Raw genomic sequence first — 22,216 nt, forward strand, 5'->3', positions numbered from 1 at the left:
GATCCGGATCTCACCAAAAAAGGAATAGAAATTCCAAACGGGAACCGTTCTCTCTCTGACCGATTCACGGCCCAAAACTATAACCTAAAAAAGTTGAATAGAATGGAGATATACGGTGGAAATTAGGGATTAACACGGCAACCCATCAAATTCCGCTCTTTTTCCAGACTCCTCTCCAATTCAAACGAGTTCTTTGCAAATTTCTTGATTCGAAAGCTTAAAGACTCTGAGATCCAGGGTGAAATAAAAGAGAGATAGGACTAGCAACAAAATGGAGAATGAAGAAAGCCAAAACATGGATATCTATTACTACATGCTAAAAGTACACAACGGGCAAGATATGCTTGTCGGGCTAGCACTAAACATCAAATTGTTAATTTTTAGACCCACCTAGGCCCATTATGCTACATTTAGGACCGAGATATATTTGTTGGGTTTGGGCTAGCATTAAAAATCAAATTGGTCTAAGGCTCACCTAGGTCTAATATGGTGCGGTTAGTGTTAAGTCTTATGAACTCTCCAGCTAGAGAAACAAGAGGACCAAAGATAGTTGAACGGTTAATCCCCCACCCAAAAGAAATGAAAGCAAACAACTCATCACGTCATATATCGAAATTGCAAAAGGAAGCAAGTCATTAGTACTCCTAGAGAAATAGAAGGACCACAAGGAAACAGCTCAACAATTCTTGTGAAGCTTCTCTTCGAAATTTCAGATAATTTCGAACGTGAAGCAAGTGGTTAATACATAGAACTCTAATACATATGTAATCCTCTAGAGAAACGAGAGGAACCTCACACAGATAGCTCCTCTATGTATTATTATATTTATATAATCTCCATGCATGTTTTGGCTTTAATTCTCATTAATTTCACTAGTCCTACCTCTCCTTTTTCACTGTAGATCTCAGAGTCTCTTAGCTTTTGAATCAAGAAATTTGCAAATAACTTGTTTGATTTGGAGAGGAGTCTGGAAAACCAGCAGAATTTGGTGGCTCGTGTCATGTTAATTTCTTTTCCACGGTATATCTCCATTTTATTCAAGTTTTTTAAGGTTTTAGTTTTGGGTCGTGTATCAATCAGAGAGAGAATAATTCCCCTTTGGAACTATTTTTCTTTTCTAGCGAGATCCAGATCTTGTGAAAATAAATCCGGATCTTGTCAAAGAGAGAGAAAGTCTTGGTCGTTTGTGTGTGTATAGGCGGATGCAAGGAGGAAGCATATCGGTGGAGGCAACATATGGTGTCGGTTTAGGTATAGGTGTAGACATGAGCAAGATGAGGAAAGGAGAACGTACCATGACTGAAGTAGCTAGATGCCTTACTTAACTCATGCATTAATCTTGTCACTGGCAAGAGGTGATCCACCACGCCCTTAGCCACCTTGGACTCGAAGATCTGGTTGCCATCCAGTTGATCCACCACATGGTCCTCCACCTTGTGGTTGCTGCAGCAGTGACGGGTGGACCGATATGGAACACCGACATCATGAAACAAGGATAGAGGAAGATTCACAGATTGAAGGGAGAAGTTGCTTCACCAAAACTAGGTTGAGGTGCCTAACCTTGGCTAAAATCAGGTCGTCCACCGGAGTTTGGAGCGTGACTTTGGGCTCAAGAAGTGGTTTTGAGAATTGGGGCAAGAATGAGATATGTGAAGGAGACCACAAGGTTACATTGGCCGCAGATGGAAAACAAAATATGTGATGGGACATGACGGCCTTTTAGAATACTTCATTTGTTGTCGCCACACACCTAAGGGGATGTATCAGGTGAAAACCTTCGTTAAGTGAAAACTTGAAAACTTTCAATCCTAGACATTAGATCTCAAATAGACCGGTTAGATGAAAGTTGGAACCTCTCACCACTTAAACACGTTTTATAAAAACCACCCCACTTGATTAGAGGTAAGTTTTTTTTTCATAAAATGCGCTTAAGTAATCTTTCATCTGATCCATTTATTTAGGATCTAACGAGTAGGATTAAAAGTTGCAAGTGTTCACTGAATAGAGGTTTTCACGTGATACATTCCCATATAAGTAAATACCTGCCCACATGTGGTACATATGGACATATTTACTAACTAAATAATTCATGAATGCTAGTCATGTACACATAAAAGGTGTCACCTAAAAGTGAACGTTAACAAGGTGGTTCCTCGCGCGTTGATGCGGAGTCGTACGTGTTAAATCAAATGCATAAATAGATGCTTAAAATTAACTAAAACTAATGGAAAACATATGTAAGTGTTCTTGTTCACATTAAAAACAATCAGACGTAAGAACTATGTGACAAAATTATGTATAAGAAAAGAAAAACTTTACCAAAAAATGAAACATGATTGAGTTGATGAGGTGAGATGGTTTGAATTGATAGATTAATGAAAAACGTAAATGAATACATGAAAAGAAAAGCATGAATGACTTAATGAGATGGCATGCATGATTTGCATGGCAATTGTATGTTGAGAGAAATCATGTAGTGGATCGAGTGCTCTCCTATTTAGACATAGAAGATTCTCAAACGGATGTTCCATATTGGAATACTATGATTAAAATCTTGATAATGCAGAGATCATCATAAGAGTGGGACAGTTTACCTCTCCAACTTGGACTATGATAACCCGAGGATATAACCCTGTTATACCAGATCCTGATCCTGCCCAAAAAGAAAAAGACAATCCATTTCAAATGAAGCATATTTGAAAATGTGTCGTAACCTTGGCAAACTGACGATGAACAAGACAAGCAAAAGAGAATATACCATGGTTGAATGAAATACCTTCCTTTAACTCATCTATCTTGTCACGTCAAGGTGATCCACCATGCGCTTAGCCAACTTAGACTCCAAGATCTGGTCACCATCCAGTTGATCTACCACATGGTTGTCTTCCTTTTGCTTGCCGCAACGGAGACGGGCGGACCGACGCAACACCGAAATCATGAAGAATGGATAGCGGAAGGATGAGGGGTGGAGCGAGGCTGGGAGAAAGACGGCGGCGTGAGGCTAAGGAGGACAGGGGGAGCAGAGGAGAGGCAGCGGCGGATCTGGGAAGAAGAGTGGACAGGGGAAGGGAGATGGGGCAGCAAAGGGGAGAACAAGGTTTTTATACCGCATCCTGAAAACCTAAAGCCCATTGGGCCCAAAATTTCCTTTCCAAGTAGGCCTAGAAATAACTCTTGGCAAACCGTGTCCTCTCTAAAACGCTTGGCAATGTTTTTACTTGTTTCTTTCTTTCTTGAAAGTACCTTGAAAATAATCATATTGATTTGTCTTATTTATCCAAATCTAATATGTACACCAATAATAACATTCCTACTTGGATATCTTAAAATGATTTTTGGCAATTTTTGATAGGCGCGCATAAGAGTGCCATGTTTTTTTTTCTACCGGTAAATGTGCACCTCTCGATGTGGAAATAATGGGCATCGAACCGCAGGAGCAAGAAGGTAAAGCTATATATTCTCTCAAACTTGAGTGTCACAATTCTAGTTATCTATGCACTAATTCCACTAAACAACTTGAAAAACATAACATAATTGATTAAATGCTTGGAAGTAAATTGCAAAGTAGTAAATGTAAAGTAAGTAACAGATGGCCCAATATTGTAATATGCAAGAGGACAATCCGGAGATTTACTCTTATGGAAATAATGAACCTAGGTTCATAGGTTCACTCATGTCTCTCTCAACATCACCAACTGTAAGGCCTCATTTTGGATTTTGAACATGGACCTGAAATTCCTGGTTACGGCCTGGTCACACACTGACCCCATCCCGCCTACTGCTTCGGCAGACCGAGGAGGAGACCCATGTAGCCTCAGTGTGTCAGCAAGCTAGTGAGGTACAAATGCGCTTTTTTGGGGAAGAGAGGAGACTCATATTATGGTTTTTTTGTTTGGGTCGTAGCTTCACGGTGGAGATTCTAGATGCAGCTCTCAAAATCAGCTGGCAGCGGAAAGATTAGAGCTATCTGAAGTCTGTTTGTTTCTGTGACTGGTGCGACACTGTGCGTGCAGCTGAAATGTGCTGAAATATATGACCTGAATGACCTTATAGTTCTGTCGATTGGGTTTAAATGCATGCTTAACTGCCGTAACAGTAAATGACACGTTTAAGACTTGATTTTACTACAGATCACCATTTTTTTACTGGATTTTACGGTTTAGGCAGCGTTCTCCTCTTGGAGTGTGGCTGCATGAACCACCTCCTAGTATTGCACCTCTTATGTTTAATGATGTAACTATTATCTCCAATGAATAAAGAGGTGTTTTACTGGTAAAAAAACATATATGTAACATGAAAATTCCCATCACAAAATCCCAAATCTGCAAAGTTTTTTTTTTGCGGGTAAAAGGGGATGGATTAATCAAGGCATAACAAAACACTCTTGGAGAACCAGATCCACCACAGGCGGAGGACCGGAACCCAGCCACATTTCTATGCCATGCTCAACCCTGGCTAAGTTGGCAAGCATATTGTAGAATAGGAAGATTGGATTGCAAGCACTCAGATTGTGCTGCCGTTTGTATTCATCTCTTATATAGTAAAACATGGGCCACATCATGGGACAGATCGTGTACAAGAGGGAGAGCTACGAGAGGGAAGACTCGGTCTAGACGGTTGCTATACAGGTGCTATCGCATGAAGGGAAAATACTCTAACACCCCGCCGCAGTTTGTATGTCTGGAGGCTGGACAAACAAGCTGGACCGAAACTCCTGGAAAGAAGCCGACGGGAAGCCCTTGGTCATGACGTCGGCGTACTGCTGTGTGGAAGGAACATGAAGGACCCGAAACTGACGCAGCGCCACCTTCTCTCGCACAAAATGGATGTCCAGCTCAATGTGCTTCGTGCGCCGGTGATGCACAGGATTGGCCGCCATGTACACTGCAGAAATATTGTCACAATAGACCACTGTCCCCTTTGGAACAGGGACATGAAGCTCGCCAAGAAGCTGTTGCAGCCAACAACACTCGGCCACCACATTGGCCACACCACGATACTCGGCCTCCGCACTGGACCGTGACACTGTTGGCTGCCGCTTGGAAGACCAAGACACCAGAGAATCACCGAGGAAGACGGTGTAGCCTGATGTCGACCGTCGAGTGTCGGGGCAGCCTGCCCAGTCGGCATCAGAGTAGGCGACGAGGTCCAATTTGCTGGAGCGGTGCAGCCGAAGCCCGTAGCCGGCGGTGCCGCAGATGTACCGAAGAATCCTCTTGACGACGGCGAGGTGGCAGTCCACAGGCGCATGCATGTGCAAGCAAGCCTGCTGCACGGCATAGGTAATGTCGGGTCGCGTCATGGTGAGGTACTGGAGTGCACCTACAATGCTCCTGTACTCCGATTCGTCAGCGACGGGGTGCCCAGAGGAAGAAGGCAGCTTGGCACTCGTGTCGATGGGCGTGGACACCGGCTTGCAGCCGGCCATGTTCGCGTGCTCCAGGAGATCAGCAGCATACTGCTGCTGTGAGAGGAGGAAGCTGCCGGCGTCGCGCGTGACGTGGATGCCGAGGAAGTGGTGCAGCGTGCCGAGATCCTTGATGGAGAATTCTCGCTGTAGTCGATCGATGAGTTGTCGAAGCAGGCCGGTAGACGATGCCGTCAGCACGATGTCGTCGACGTACAAGAGCAGGTATGCAATGCCGGCGGCGTGATGAAGAACGAATAGGGACATGTCTGACTTGGTGGACACGAACCCGATCGATCGAACGAAGCAGGCAAACCGGTCGTACCACGCTCTGGGCGCCTGTTTGAGGCCATACAACGACTTGGAGAGGAGGCAGACGTCGTTGGCGCGTGCCAGATCGACGAACCCTGCAGGTTGTTGGCAATAGACACGCTCATGTAGAAAGCCATGAAGAAAGGCATTGTTGACATCAAGTTGATGCACAGGCCAGTCCCGCGAGCAGGCAACTGTGAGCACGGTGCGAATTGTTGCAGACTTGACGACCGACGATAAGGTCTCGTCGAAGTCCACTCCTGGGCGCTGAGAAAAGCCACGGACAACCCAGCGCGCCTTGTACCGCTCAAGCTTGCCGTCCGGCCGAAACTTGTGCCTGAACACCCATTTGCCGCTGATGATGTTGGCGCCCGGTGGCCACGGCACCAGCGTCCACGTCTGATTGGCCATCAACGCTCGAAATTCCTCCTGCATCACTGCTAGCCAATTGGGATCACGTAAAGCCGACCGCACAGTTTTGGGCAGAGCCGAGAGAGTGTCGGTGTTGGCTGTGAGATTGGTGTAGCGTTTGTTTGGGAGGAAGATCCCCGATTTAGCACGAGTTTGCATCGGGTGGGAGAGAGGCTGGTGGACGGGAGCTGCAGGTGGACTCGACGGGGAAGAGGCGACTGCATGAGGAGAAGAAGCTGCCGCGGTAGGATTTGGGGCTGCCGCGGCAGGAGTTGGGGGTGCCGCGGCAGGATTTGGGGGTGCCGCGGCAGGATATGGGGCTGCCGCGGGAGGAGATGGGGGTGCCGCGGCAGGATTTGGGGGTGCCGCGGCAGGAGATGGGGGTGCCACGGGAGGAGATTTGGTAGGCGCGGGATCTAAGGAAATAGAATCGGCAGGGGAATAGATGGCAGGAGCGTGATCCGAGGAAGTGGGCCCCGCCGGACATGTAGCTGGGTTTATAAGGATAGTAGATATCGGGTAGTTCAAGTCAGCGAGAAAATCAAGGGATTCTGGTTGTTGGGATGACTCGGTGGAGCAGAATGGGAAGGTTTGTTCGTGGAATGAGACATGACGTGATATGAGGACTCGGTTAGTGGAACGGTTGAGACACCGGTAGCCTTTGTGCTCGGGAGAATATCCAACGAACATGCAGGGAACAGAGCGGGGCGCAAGTTTGTGATCGGCGGTGGAGCTTGTATTGGGATAACAGAGGCAGCCAAAAACTCGAAGGCCAGAATAGTCGGGCACAGCACCGTATAAGAGCTGAAAGGGGGTGAGAAGCTGACGTGGTCTACAGGGCGTCTGTTGATTAGGAAGGTGGCTGTGGCTAAGGCCTCGGCCCAGTAGGGAGGAGGCATATGGGCTTGGAAAAGAAGGGTACGGATGGTCTCGTTGATGGTTCAAATCATCCTCTCGGCACGTCCGTTTTGGGGCGAAGTATAGGGGCAGGAAAGACGGAGGGAGATGCCGTGAGTGGAGAGAAATTCACGGGCAGCGAGATTATCGAATTCCTTTCCGTTGTCCGTTTGAAGTGCCATGAGAGGAAGGCTAAATTGGGTGCTGGCAAAGGCATGGAAACGCTGAATCATGGCAAGTGTGTGAGATTTGCGACGAAGTGGGAAAGTCCAGACAAAATGGCTATAATCATCGAGCATAACTAAATAATATTTGTAGCCAGATAAACTTGGTAAAGGAGAGGACCAAAGGTCACAATGTACAAGCTGAAAAGGAAACAAAGATACTGTTTGGGAATGCTGAAAAGGTAATCGAACCTTTTTGCCTAAACGACATGCATGACACGAATGAGTAGACACACTGGAACTAGAGCGTATGGAGCGAAGCACGCGTGACAGGTTTGCGTGACTGGAGTGCCCAAGACGCTGGTGCCACACGTCGACGTGAACTCCGGCTTGAAGGCTGGTGGCAAGGCGTGACGGTGGTGTAAGCGGGTAGAGATCGTCGGAGGAGTCACATCGGAGGAGTTCCTGGCGGGTGCGGCGATCCTTGATAGAAAAACCGAGATCGTCAAATTCAACATTAATGGGGTTATCGCGGGTAAGAGCACGTACAGAAATTAGGTTTTTGACAAGAGAAGAGCAGACAAGAACATTGTTTACATGGAGAGGCTTGGAGGTCGTAGGGAAAGTGGTCTGCCCAACCTGTTCGATCGGTAACGTAGCCCATTGCCAACAACAATACGAGAGAAAGAACGAGACGGAGAGAGGGCTGAGAGATTACCAGACGTAGACGACATATGGGACGACGCGCAGGTGTCGAAGTACCATTCTGTGCCGGCCGGATGCTGCTGCTGAACGGCCATGTTCTGGAGCGCAGTGATGAGAGCGGACTGGTCCCAGGTTTGTGGCGGTGCAGGAGCCGACGGAGACGCGTAGGACACGAGAGGCACTGGTGCAGGCCCCGACGGAGGAGCGTAGGGCAAGGTGGCCGCCGGCGATGGAGCAACGAAAGCAGCACCGGCGTAGGGCGGAGGAGCAGCTGGTCGAGGGCCGAGCACGCCAGCACCTGGGTAGTGCGGGCGCCACTGGAACGGCCATGCCTGGACCATGCCCTGCCACGCCGAAGCGTGGGCGGGCTGAGGTGGAGCTGGGTTGCTGGGGGCGCCGCCACTGCTTGTCGTCTTGCCTCTCTGCCGCCCCTTGTTCTTCAACTTGGACGGCGTGCTGGTGGAGGTGGTGGAGGCTACAGGAGCAGCAGGCGCTGGTGCGTCGGGAGCAGTGGAGACGTGCAGCGCCGTGTCCGTCGGAGCGTCATTGTCGTCTTTGGCTGCCCGCGTCTCCTCCAGCTGAAGGAAGGAGCGGAGGCTTTGGAAAGACGGCAGTGGCACCTCACGCGTGATGATGGGGATGACGTGGCGCAGCTCCTTGCGCAGGCCGCGGAGAGTGCTGTGGACGAGGTCCTTGTCGGGCACCGCCTTGCCCAGCTCACGAAGATTGTCGGCGATCGTCTTCAGACGGGAGCAGTACGCCGTGACAGACATCGCGCCCTGCCGAATGCTGTGAAACTCGGAGTCATGACACACAGCATGAGTCACCTTGTTGTCGAGGAAGAGCTCCTTGATCTTGGTCCAGACGCCGATCGCCGTGTCGTGCGGCGCCAAGATGATCGTCAGGATCTCCTCGCTGACTGTAGTGTAGAGCCAGGACACGATGGTGCAGTCATTCTGAAGCCATGTCATAGAGGGATGCAGTGGGGCGAGCGTGGCGTCGACGTGGTCCTCAACAGCAAACTTGCCGAAGATGTTGCAGAAGACGGTGCTCCACAACGTGTAGTTGGCGGGCTGCATGGACAGGGTGGTGGAGATATGGTGCCGGATGGTCACGTGCTGCAGGTTCTGAGGCGGAGCCGGAGAGGGTGCCGGAGAGGACGCCGGAATGGGCACGGGAGAGGGCGCCGGCGCGACGGGCGGAGCGAAGGCAACCGGCAGAGCTGCTGGCGATGCAGTGCCGTAGTCGCGGAGGAAGGCCGCGAAGAGGTCGACGAGCGCCGGCGAATAGGCCAGAGCAGGGGGCGCGGCAGGGGCTGCCGCAGTAGTCACCACAGCGGCCGTGGCAGAGGCTGCAGCAGGGGCCGCGGGAGAGTGGCCGTCGCGGGATCGACGGTGGGCGGTGAGCATCTCAGCTAGGGCAGCGGAGGTATCCATTGGGAACGCCGAGGCAGACGCCGCGCGGGGGGACGAGAAGAGGACGCCCGCGGATTGAGTGGCGAACGGGCCACGGAGATCAGCGGCAGGTGCGCCTGGTGGTTGACCCATGGGCGAGAGCAGCGGAAGACGAAGATCGATCAGAGAAGGATCGTGGGGGTAACTGATACCATGTAGAATAGGAAGATTGGATTGCAAGCACTCAGATTGTGCTGCCGTTTGTATTCATCTCTTATATAATACAACATGGGCCACATTGTGGGGCAGATCGTGTACAAGAGGGAGAGCTACGAGAGGGAAGACTCGGTCTAGACGGTTGCTATACAGGTGCTATCGCATGAAGGAAAAATACTCTAACACATATGACTAGCACGGTTTTGTGATCTATCCCCTTTCACAAAAGAAAAGCATCTATCTTGAGAAACTAAGGCTCTAATCTCATGAACAAGAGTAGCAAAGCAAGATCTATCGGCCTCACGACTAGTACCAGCCTGTACGACCGAGGAACAATCCGTCTCGATGAGGACCGGGAGCTGGCTCCATTGCACAGCCAGAGCAATGCCTTCCAGACAAGCACACAGCTCGGCCTCCACCGGTTCAGAACAATGAAGGAGCGTCCGGCAGGAAGAGAAGATTATGTGCCCATGGTCATCCCGAAAGATCATACCCGTACCTGCCCCAAACGGATTGCTCTTGAAGGATCCATCAATGTTCAACTTGACCCAGCCCGGTGGTGGTTTACACCACGTCTTCATGACTGCAGGGGTCTTCTTAGAAATCAGAAGCGATTTGCTTCCCTTTAACAGGATCCATCAACGGGTTGATACCAGCAGTGAGGACATGTAGCTATCAAGAAACCGCCGGGAACCTTCAGTGCAGGGTGTGACATTTTCATGGTACCTGTTTTTTGGTAAATTTTTATTTTGGCCCACCAAGGCCCATTATGCTACATTTAGGACCGACATATATTTGCTGGGTTTGGCTAGCATTAAGAATTAGTCTAAGGCTCGCCTAGGTCTAATATGTTTCGCTAAAAAAAACCTAGGTCTAATATGTTGCGGTTAGTGTTAAGTCTTATGAACTCTAGAGAAACGAGAGGACCAAATATAGTCGAACGGTTAATCCCCCACCCAAAAGAAATGAAAGCATATCGAAATTTCAAAAGGAAGCAAGTCATTAGTACATATGCATATTAAGTTATTAACACTCCTAGAGAAATAGAAGAACCACGAGGAAACACCTCAACAATTCTTGTGAAGCTTCTCTTCGAAATTTCAAAACGTGAAGCAAGTGATTAATACATAGAACTCTAATACATATGTAATCCTCTAGAGAAACGAGAGGAACCTCACGCACAAATTTCAGAAAGAGATCTCGGTAGAAATCTATAACTGAGTACAAGCGCCCGTTCTCCCCTTCTCTGGAAATCAAGAACAGTTAATCCAACCAAGGAGGAGGCTTTTTAATTGGACAATCATGAGTTTGTTCAATGCAATGCATCATAGCACAGATATGATGTAGATATATACAGACACGCAAACCAGTGTCTTTGGATTGGAAATCTGTCAAATAATCAGTAGTACTAATGGTGCATCACGGGAGAGAGCGAGGACCATTGGATTGATCACCCTATGCCCTATGGAAGCTATGGCTGAAGAGGAATAAGCGAATTTTCCAGGACAAAGATCTCCCTCAGGCCCGCCTGCTTCAGAAGAATTTTGATTCCGTGGCTCTGTCCAGCTATGGGGAAAGGCTAGGCGAAGCCTTCCAATGCCGCCAGAGAAGTTTTTGGGTGCTAGGCCCTGGGCAGCTGCCCTTTTTTTTTTGTTTGGCTGCCGCCAGAGTGTTGTGCTCCTTACTTTGTACTGAAATCTGTTCATTTTTTTTTGAAGTTTAGCATGTGTACAGTTTCCCAACAATTTTTCTGAAGTGTGCAATTTACTTAATTTTTGTGCCATGCGCAGGACGCTCGATCGATTCCGTTACTCAGCATGATCCGTTTGAAGGCTATCTACGGAGAAGGAACTCGATTTCAGAGTATGATTGTTTATTACCGGTTCCCATGCATGCACAAAGTTTTGAGTGCACATAGTTCTGCCGAAGCACGTAATGAGCAACTCACACCTTCCACAAAACCCAAAGCCCTATAATCACTTTTTGGCAGGAATATTAAAAGTACTCTAGCTTAAAAGTAATAAGATGAATACTAGTGTGCAGACTTTTCCAACACCTACATGCATGCCGCACTAGCAATCTCATAAATTTTCATGTCAGAGCGCGAGAGCCGGCCCGAGAGATAATATAAAGCTTTGTCTTACGAAACTGATTACATGACTTTATCTCTCATCAAACCGTCCAAATTTGTTTTTTGCAAGCTCTAGAGTCTAGACCCCTCCATTATCTCCTTTTTAATTCTTCGAAACATTGCTTTTCCTGCACTTTTTTCAATTAATCTTGACATCTTGTTTTCCTTTGCGTTTTCTCCAAAACCAACACTAACCTCACCGTGCACCCAACCATATCTTCCAGAGCCTTCACCCGGTCCTATAAAACCCTAGTAGATCTATCATCTCCAGCATCGATCGCATCCATTACTACATAGATTTACAAGCAATTAATCCATAGACATGGCTAATAAGCTGCTCGTCTTCGCGGCGATCATCGTGGCCCTGGTGAGTGGTGGCCGCCTCTGGCGCCGAAGACGTGGCCGGCCTGAGCACGGCGCAGTGCCAGCATGAGCTCCAAGAGAGGCCGCTCGAGGCGTGCCGGGAGGTCGTGGTCAACCTGCTTAGCGATATGCCAGACTTCTCCCTGCGGCCGTTAACGCAGTGGATCTCAGAGGCGCCACGGACGTTGTGCTGCAAGCAGCTCCAGGCTGTCAGCAGTTCGTGCCGTGCCGCCCCCAGCCCATCAGCAGCATCGTCAGGAAGGGCCGTGCAATTTCGGGTACCGATGATTACGCCAAGCAGATGCATGCACAAGTTCATCCGTGAGAGGCTGGCGAGGGTGCGGCAGTTCGCGCCGCAGCTGCCGGCGATTTGCGGCTTGGAGAGCAGTGGCAGTGCCTAGCTAGCTTGCTACTCCGCCGGGCAGTGCTACTAGCTTGTCGCAATTTGCATGTTGTTCGGACAATTATAAGCACCCTGGCCTAGACTAGAAAAATAAATAAATATGACCCGTGGACTTTACTGCTGCCTTCAAACTACAATACACCGGTTGAATTTTATTTTTTAGCTTCTAATTTCCTTTTTGCGACAATCTCTCCCATTTAACAAAATTTCTATAATCTATCACATTTAAGCAAACTTGTAAACCTTATTTCTCCTGAATTATGACAGGCCGGGCAAACACGTGAGCCATATGTGTTCCCCCTGGCTTATTCTTTGAGCCCCCTCCCTGACCCGTGATCTCTGCACACCCCCACTGACGCCGATCACACTTTGGCGGGCCGCCACACTCGACGTACGGCCGGCGAGCTATGATGGATATGAGGTACTCCAATTGTTGAAATATCACGTGTATATAAACGCGATAGACATAGATACATCTATATTTGCGTAAATTTGAGACAATTAATATTAATTTGACTAAGGATCGGTGGCAAATAAGAGCACGACCGATGGAGGACCTCGTGGAGCATAAATACAGTGGAGATCAGTTGCATGATTGCACCCGGCCGCCTGGCGAAGCTGCTGTGTCTTAATTTTGTTTGCGACTGCATCATGCCCAGTCTCCTCACCTCTGCTTCTTTCTGACTTCATGTTTTCTTTCTTCTCTATCTTTGTTTCATTGTTTGTTGCAGTACTTCAGATGTACTGCATGCATGTAGTAGTGTTGCTGGTAAGTGGTCACGAAAGGAAGGGTTTGCCAGGCAGAACCGAATTAAGAATGCAGCGAGCGTAGGGAGAAGGACGTGGAAAAGACTAGACCGGGAGAAGGACGTGGGGAAGAGTCAGACCGGACATGTGGGCCCGACCTGTCATCACTTGGAAAAAATAGGAAAAAAAATTAGATGTGGTAATTTGTGTCACACACAACTCACAAGTTTTCTTGTAGATGAGGTCAGTTTATGATATATTTTTTTAAATGAGACATGTTTGTGTCACAAAATTTAAAATAGTGGTTAAAAAAATTCACTCGAATTCTAATTTTGCTCTATCTATTTTTGCATCAGTATAATTATTTCCTAGTTTTTTGCCAGACCGGACCGAGGGTGTGTTCCTTTTTTTGCGAAAAGCCCAAGGCCATATATTAAATTAACCAATACTTACGGAACCATCTTTAAAGTAAAAGAAAATTACACGCAGTGGGTAAACATTGTTGTCTTTCTCCTGCACTCGTCGGTGGCGTGTCATGAGCGAAGCTCGGTGCTGCCTCTGGACCTCCAAACCACGTCGGAGTCAGGAAAACGTTGTTAACGTAGCAGCCGGGAAGTCGCCTGTCGGAGCCAGAAGACGCCGGCGACAATGATCTGAGAGAGAGAGACCACCGTCTCGGAGAAGAAGATGATGAAAATGATTGGATGACCATCCCAGATCCGGCCAGACGGATCCGAGAAGACCTGGCCTCACTTAATCCACGATGAGGTCGAAGATGGCCGAGCCTCGCCGATTGAAAAAAGAACCAATAAACCGAAACACGTAGACTACCTGCAAAACAGAAACACAAACCAGGATCCATCGCTCCAGAAGAATAGCGACCAACCGCCCCGTACTAATCAACGCCACCGGCGAGATCGCCGTCGACGAGGTGGACAAGGAGTTGGGAAAACCTTATTCTTGACCCTCATAGTGATGCCATCACCACCATAGCGCCGCTGCTGGTTAACCAGACCCTAACTTTCACTACTACAGAAAACACCATCCATGATCCCCCTCCAGTGGCGGTTAAAACGGACCAAAAAACACACCGCCACTGGAGGCCTCTCGAGGCATCCACATACGAGGGCCACCAGTGGCGGTGATTATCACCGCCACTCGTGCCTCACCACCAGTGGCGGTGAATATTCTCCCAAAACAAGTCACCGCCACTAGTGGTCCATCATCAGTGGCGGTGATAACCACCGCCACTAGCGCTGCCCATGGTCAACCTAACAGCTACCAATGGTAGGCGTCCAAAAGAACCGCCACAGATAGGTGATCACCAAAGGTGATCACAATACCCAGTCGTCGGTATATTCCGTCAACGGCTGCAGCTCCAACGGAACGGGAAGACACTGACGACTCGGTATCAATGATCGATAAGAGGTGCAGCTGAAGCCTTTTTATGCTGGGAAGGCCATACGTAAAGAACCGAGGTGGGATTAAACCTCAAAATTGCATACCGCAAGAGCACCAGTGGCGGCGAATAAAAGAACCGCCACTGGTAGACCACCCGATACATGATGGTACTACTCAGTGTCAGTGACCTTCCCTGAACCCCTTAAGCACCGCCCGATCACTCGTTTAGAACTCAACCGAAACGGGGAACGCATTGAGCACTGAGTAGTAACCATCGGTAACTGGGCCGGCGAAATCCCCTTTATGCTGGTCGGAACTCATGTAAACTAGCGAGGTGGGACTACAGAGGGAAAACTGGTGGGAGAGCACCAGTGGCGGGTCTAAGGTTACCCGCCACTGGTGAGGCCTCCAGTGGCGGTTTATTTTTCCGCCCGCTGCTGGAGGTCGCCAGTGGCGGTTTATCCGTACACCCGCCACTGGTGACCTTCCTATATATAAGTACTGTGCGAGCCCGAAGCTGTTCGAGCTCGCGCGTCTGTCTGGGACCAGCTGCGGCTCTGCTCCTCACCGGTGGAGACGCCCTGCCAAAATTGATGGCGGGCCGGAAGGTAGCTCTCCCCCCTTCTCCTCCCTCTTCCTCTCCCTTCTTCCTCTTCCTATTCTTCTCCAATTTTGCAAAATGGCCATTAATGGCGCCTTAGCCATCGGCGGGAAATTCGGCCCCGATCTCTCGGTAGCGGCTCCCCCGATCTGCCCCCGCTCTATCCGTGGCTCTCCCGCAGGTGGTGCCGGAGGAATTTACGGTGGCGGTTTGTAGGTCTTCAGTGGCGGGTATTTTACCCGCCATTGGTGATCTCGGTGCAGCAGTGGCGGGTATTTTACCCGCCACCGGTGCTAAAACCTCCAGTGACGCAGAGTTGGTGGCAGGCGTGATCACCGCCACCAACCCCATTTTTTGACCGCCATTGGAGGAGTTTTCTGGAGTAGTGTTTTGAAGAACTACTATAGCATCGAGCGCCTGAGGGGCAAAGAAAGGAGATAGGGACGTGTTGCTTGCCTCCGGCCGGCCGTAGACCGAGATGCGATGGCGCCTAGGGCACGGGAGGCAGGATAAATTATTTTCTTTACCGAGGGTGTGTTCTGATTTCTGAAGTCCTGCACCTTTTCAAAATCCATCCATCTTCTCAACCCGATTCCAACGTCCTAGGAGCTAAAAACGTTCCACACAGCTCCTTCTTTCCTATTGGGCTGGAAGCCCATTAACCTAAGTCGGCCTAGCCAGTTCTGTGTTGAGCCTGTTCGCTTGGGGCGGAGACCGGGTCGGGGCTGCGATATTCTCAAAAAATAAAAAAAAATGCAATGGGGGCTGTGATTGATCTGGCGGGAGATCTGGGATGCGGCCGCCGGACCACTGCTGGCTGCTGGATGGGCGGAGCTCGTGAGCTGAGCGCCGTTAGGAGGAGGCCGGAACAGGACGTGGCAGCAATGGCGGCTGGGGGAGCGGCTCGTCCGGATCGGGTGGAGTGGCTACTAAGGAGATGGAGGCCGTTGCAAGGAATGGCCTCCCGGCAGCTAGGGTTCCAACCTCTTCCTGCCTTGTTTATTTTGTTTGAGATTCCCATCTTTTTTCTGCATGCAGCGTCACGACCTGTATGTCTGGGGCAACGAAGGCCTACCTTATCTTATCTCCCGACCTTTTGATAAGGAATCTACGATACCAATTTCATGTCATATAAGACCCAGTTAAGTGGATCTTCAGTAAATTAGTGGATCTTCTCTGCCAGATCAGTGTGCATCTTCCTGCGTCTTCAGCAACGAAGGGATCCATACATCCGTGAATGAACTGATGGTTTCTCTATCTTTAATTTATCTCTGTTCATAGCATGATCAACAGGGTCAATTAATGGGTGGCGGTACTTCTTCCTTTTAGCTTAGTTGTTCCTGGTATGAACTTGATTGAATTATATATCCATGGAATCTGATGCATAAATAAATAGCAATTTGATTGATAGCCATGGAATCAGAATGTTAAACCAGTACAGTGGATTGATGGAGTATCTAGTTGGAAAACTAGATTCAAAATGAATCATTCATCAATGACAACCAGAAAGATTACTTCATTGAATTATCTATCATTAATTACAACTGGAATCCTTTGGTGCTGGTCTCTTTTTGGTAAAAGAACCACATGATTGAATTATCTACGAGCAATTGATTATCCAGCCACAAGCAATGCTCTTTTACTAGTATATTGACATGGAGGTCTCCTTTTCATTAGTTTGGTGAATTTGCAAGGTACTAAATTTGATTGATAAACAACTTGTTCTGTTAAATTTTAGTAGAATTGGTACTGTTTTTATACAGTTTCTGTTATGCTAAAATAGAATCGGCAACGGCTAACACTTCAGCACCAGCGGCGGTGACGGCTACAACTTCAGCACTAGTGGCAACAACGGCAGAACTTCAGCAGAGGCGGCAAGGGGTGGTTTGGTTAAGATGTTTGTTTGTTTTTTCTGAAAAGAAGGATAACCCCTGGCCGCTGCATTGATTGATGCACAGAACCATATATATATTATTAAAAGTCTAGCGAAACCAGCCCACGAAGCCGAACAAAATTGATCAACGAAGGAACAAAGAAAAATAAAATAAAAACTAGGCCAAATGCCTCACGAAAGTGACTCCAGCATACTACCACTTACCGTCTAGTAAAAGGTCGACACGTCGTGCAATACGAATACGCAAAATTTCATATGCAGAACTCATGGATATGGAAGATAAATCGTTATAAAGCACCATCCAGTTACAACATAATTTAACTAGACCACATCCAGGGGTCCATCACAGCGAATATTGTTTTCTGATAGTACCTAAGTTGTAGCTAGGAGAGAAAAGGTAACCATTTAGAATTTGGAGCCAAACGCTAAGCAGCTTAATTAGTTTGGAGCTAGGAGCGAAAAGCGAAGCAATATAGAGCTAGGCCAAGGACCGAAAAGCTAAGCATTGTAGCGGACTGGCATTACAAGAGATCTAACTAATCAGGTGATAACAATCCACCCCCGAAATATAAATATTCATCAGATGAAGTTGGGGGTGTTGAATAAGTAAGTGCCTGTCTAGTTTGGCACAATTCGTAGCTCGCCATGTGATCCTCCATTCATAGCACCCATAGTCTCAGTGGTACCAGCCTGTCCAAGCTGCTTTTTATCATCACCTTGAAACCTTCCAATGACCACCTGAACATCGGTGCAACAAAGTATAATCCATTAAGAGAAAGCACAAGGTCTTCCCTAGTAATACATGTATATTTCGTCAAACGATGCAAATTATCCAAATAAGAAAGAAGCACCGAATAATGTCCACGTGGAAAACTCAAACTACAGGTGCCCGAACTTATCTCTAATTTTATACCGGTACAATAATCCACATGTAGTTTGTGTAATGTCATGTGGTAAAACACTCTTTTTCATGGCTTTCTCAACACAGGATGCACAGAACCTTGTATTATTCCAATAAAGAGAGCAAGATACAGAAATATGGAAGCTCTCAGATATCTGATATAATGAAATATCTTAATTAGCTGGACTTTTAGAAGCATGCTCATCAAGTGAAAGAGGGTGATTAACCTGAACAGGTGAAGCTGCAATCAGAGGTCCTGCGACTCCACCGCTTAAAAGACGGCCATCGGTGCAAGAAAGTATAATATTGAGTCCTCCTGTACCAGTGCTCACTCCATCTAATTCTATCGGCACATATGAGCCAGATAAAGAGAGAATCTCAAAACGACCCTGTACATCGAATGGAAAGAATTATGACATTATTCAGAATATATAGGAAGCAAATCCTGAGGCTAAATTGCAGCAATTCATTTGAAGAACTACAAAAGGTACATGCTTGCTTGTAACTTCATGTTCTAATTACCAATCCATCTTTCTTGCCAATTATGTATGTTCGATTAATTGGAGCTGAGGTGAAATTTGAAAAGCATACCACAAAAATAGGTATTTCAGGTGTATATATTTCAAGCTTAAACAATCGAGCGAACCTCATATGTAATTGTTTGAGGAGAAAAAGAAGCTGATGCCCGAACTGTCACATTGGATACGGCACCGATGGCAGACAGGATACAAACTGCCCATCCATTCCCAGAAAAGGACATGATTTTATTTGCTACATCCTGAAATCATAGAGGCTTGTTAGCATTTTGAGACACAAAGTATGGTTGAACATAGAACTTATTTTAGATAGTTAACTAGGGTGAGAAGCACAGAAAGCCAATCAGCAAGAGATCAAACTGAAGGAGATCAAATAGTATAAGAGGTTTTAAATAGAAGTTAACTAGTCATACTACGAAGGAAAAAAATTGAAAGAAAAAAGACTTTTTTGTTGCAGAGAGGCAAGCAACACAGTTACAGAATCATGCTAGGATAAAAACATAAATGTGGCCAGCCCAAAAGTAACATATTTTCCCACTTGATTAGAGGTAAGTTTTTTTTTTACAAAATGCGCTTAAAAGTCTGATCCATTAGGATCTAACAGGTAGGATCAAAAGTCGCAAGTTTTCATTGAATAGAGGTTTTCACGTGATACGTTCCCATATAAGTAAATACCTGCTCACATGTGGTACTTATGGACATATTTACTAATTAAATAATTCAGGAACGCTTGTCATGTACAAATCAAAGGTGTCACCTGAAAGTGAACGTTTACTAAGTGATGCAGAACCGTACGTGTTATCAAATGCATAAATAGATGCTTAACATTAACTAAAACTAATGGGAAACATATCTAAGTGTTCTTGTTTTACATTAAAACAATAAGACCTAAGAACTATGTGACAAAATTATGTATAAAAAGAGAAAAACTTTACCAAAAAAATGAAACATGATTGAGTTGATGAGGTGAGATGGTTTTTGAAAGTGGTTATGTGTTACCTAAACAATAATGTTTGGGTTACAATCAAGCATAACTTGGTGCGTCACACAGGATGGCACAGAATCATGCAAAACACCACCAATCGACACACTAATAGACCAACGAGCTATGAGGTGAGAATGCCTGAATTGATAGATTAATGAAAAATGTAAATGAATACATAAAAAAAAGCATGAATGACTTAATGATATGTGGCATGCATGGTTTACATGGCAATTGTATGTTGAGAGAAATCATGTAGTGGATCTAGTGCTCCTATTTAGATATAGAAGATTCTCAATCATGTTTCATATCGGAATACTATGATTAAATCTTGATAATCCAGAGATCATCATAAGAGTGGGACAGCTAGCTTACCTCTCCAACTTGGACTACGATAATCTAAGGATATAACCCAGTCATACCAGATCCTGATCTTGCCAAAAAAGAAAAAGAAATCCATTTCAAATTAAGCATATTTGAAAATGTGGCGTAACATTGGCAAACTGACGATGAACAAGACAAGCAAAAGAGAATATACCATGGTTGAATGAAATGCCTTCCTTTAACTCATCTATCTTGTCACTGTCAAGGTGATCCACCATGCGCTTAGCCAACTTAGACTCCAAGATCTGGTCGCCATCCAGTTGATCTACCACATGGTTGTCCACCTTTTGCTTGCCGCAACGGAGACGAGCGGACCGACGCAACACCGACATGACGAAGAATGGATAGCGGAAGGATGTGGGGTGGAGCGAGGCTGGGAGGAGGACGGCGGCGCGAGGCGACGGAGGACAGGGGGAGCAGAGGAGAGGCAGCGGCTGATCCGGGAAGAAGAGTGGATGGGGGAAGGGAGATGGGGCAGCAAAGGGGAGAAGAAGGTTTTTATACCGCATCCCGAAAACCTAAAGCCCATTGGGCCCAAAATTTCCTTTCCAAGTAGGCCTAGAAATAACTCTTGGCAAACCGTGTCCTCTCTAAAAACGCTTCGCAATGTTTTTACTTGTTTCTTTCTTTCTTGAAAGTTTACCTTGAAAATAATTATATTGATTTGTCTTATTTATCCAAATCTAATATGTATACCAATAATAACATTGCTACTTGGATACCTTAAAACGATTTTTGGCAATTTTTTGATAGGGGCGCGTAAGAGTGCCATTTTTTTTCTACCAATAAATGTGCACCTCTCGATGTGGAAATAATGGGCATCGAACCGCAGGAGCAAGAAGGTAAAGCTATATATTCTCTCAAACTTGAGTGTCACAATTCTAGTTATCTATGCACTAATTCCACTAAACAACTTGAAAAACATAACATAATGTATTAAATGCTTCGGAGTAAATTGCAAAGTAGTAAATGTAAAGTAACAGATGGCCCAATATTCTAAAATGAAAGAGGACAATCTGGACATTTACTCTTATGGAAATAATGGACCTAGGTTCATAGGTTCACTCATGTCTCTCTCAACATCACCAACTGTACATGGGCCTGAAATCACCAGCTGTTAGCATTTTGAGATCAGGGGTGTCTAGCTGTTAGCATTTTGAGACATACAAACTGCCCATCCATTCCCAGAAAAGGACATGATTTTCTCTGCTACATCCTGAAATCAGGGGTGTCTAGCTGTTAGCGTTTTGAGATCGGCAGAAAGTCTGGTTGAACATAGAACTTATTTTAGACAGCTAGGGTGAGAAGCATAGAAAACCAATCAACAAGAGGATCAAACTGAAGGAAAACAAATAATATAAGAGGTTTTAAATGGAAGTTAACCTTGGATACTACGAAGGGAAAAAGTGAAAGAAAAAAGAATTATCTGTTGCAAAGAGACAGGCAACAAAGCAACAGGATCATACTGGCCAGACCAAGATTAACTTATATTCAAAGTTTATAAAAATTCGAATAAAGAGATCATGGCCAAAATATGCCATGCCCTACAACCTAAACAAGCAAGGAAGAACTACTACCTGTCGCTGGCACCTTCGGCCCCTTCCTGCCGGTGGGGCTCGGTGGCCGGCCCCTCTTCTTGACCCGCTGCCTCGAATTCCCTGATCGTGCAGGCTGCAGCGGGGATGACAGGGCTGGGGGCACCTGGGGATTCGCCAGACCAGGGGGCAAGGCAGGGGCAGCACCAGCTGGCTGCGGTGCTGGCAAGATGGCCAGTGGCAGGCTATACTTGCGCGGATCAACGCTCGCGCTTTTGGCCGGCGCAGAGCAGGTCTGCAGCGGTGGCTCCGGCGCCTGCGCGGGGCAGTCGGCCGGGGCGCCGACGGTGGGTTGCAACTGCAGATCAGCCTTGGGCGGGCTCTTGTTCAAGTCTAGACCTAGACCTAAACCAACGCCATATGTTGCTTCCGCCGACATGCTTCCTCGGCCGAGCAGACACAAAGAACCTAAGAGACTCTGAGATCTAATAGACTCTGAGATCTAGGGTGAAAATAAGGAGAGATAGGACTAGCCAACAAAATGGAGAATGAAGAAAGCCAAAACATGGATATCTATTACTACATGCTAAAAGTACAACGGGCAACATATGTTTGTTGGGCTAGCACTAAAAATAAAATTGTTTTCAGACCCACCTAGTCCCATTATGCTACATTTAGGACCGAGATATATTTGTTGGGTTTGGCTAGCATTAAAAATCAAATTGGTCTAAGGCTCACCTAGGTCTAATATGTTTCGCTAAAAAAAACCTAGGTCTAATATGTTGCGGTTAGTGTTAAGTCTTATGAACTCTAGAGAAACGAGAGGACCAAA

At 46.9% G+C, this 22,216-nt stretch overlaps 2 protein-coding genes across 2 annotated transcripts; both read right to left on the bottom strand.

Annotated features, from left to right (window-relative positions):
• Nucleotides 1–7,378: 7,378 nt before the first annotated feature.
• On the bottom strand, nt 7,379–9,443 carry LOC112269980. The gene is made up of 2 exons (XM_024457566.1): nt 7,910–9,443; nt 7,379–7,392 (listed from the first exon to the last, which is right to left on the bottom strand). Exons 1-2 carry the CDS (start codon nt 9,441–9,443, stop codon nt 7,379–7,381), a joined length of 1,548 nt encoding a protein of 515 aa, XP_024313334.1.
• Nucleotides 9,444–17,664: 8,221 nt separating this feature from the next.
• LOC112269981 (atherin-like) lies at nt 17,665–21,823 on the bottom strand. The gene is made up of 3 exons (XM_024457570.1): nt 21,440–21,823; nt 18,280–18,336; nt 17,665–17,784 (listed from the first exon to the last, which is right to left on the bottom strand). Exons 1-3 carry the CDS (start codon nt 21,821–21,823, stop codon nt 17,665–17,667), a joined length of 561 nt encoding a protein of 186 aa, XP_024313338.1.
• Nucleotides 21,824–22,216: the final 393 nt, after the last annotated feature.

This window comes from Brachypodium distachyon, chromosome 1 (genome assembly GCF_000005505.3).
Source record: "Brachypodium distachyon strain Bd21 chromosome 1, Brachypodium_distachyon_v3.0, whole genome shotgun sequence".
Lineage (NCBI taxonomy): Eukaryota > Viridiplantae > Streptophyta > Magnoliopsida > Poales > Poaceae > Brachypodium > Brachypodium distachyon.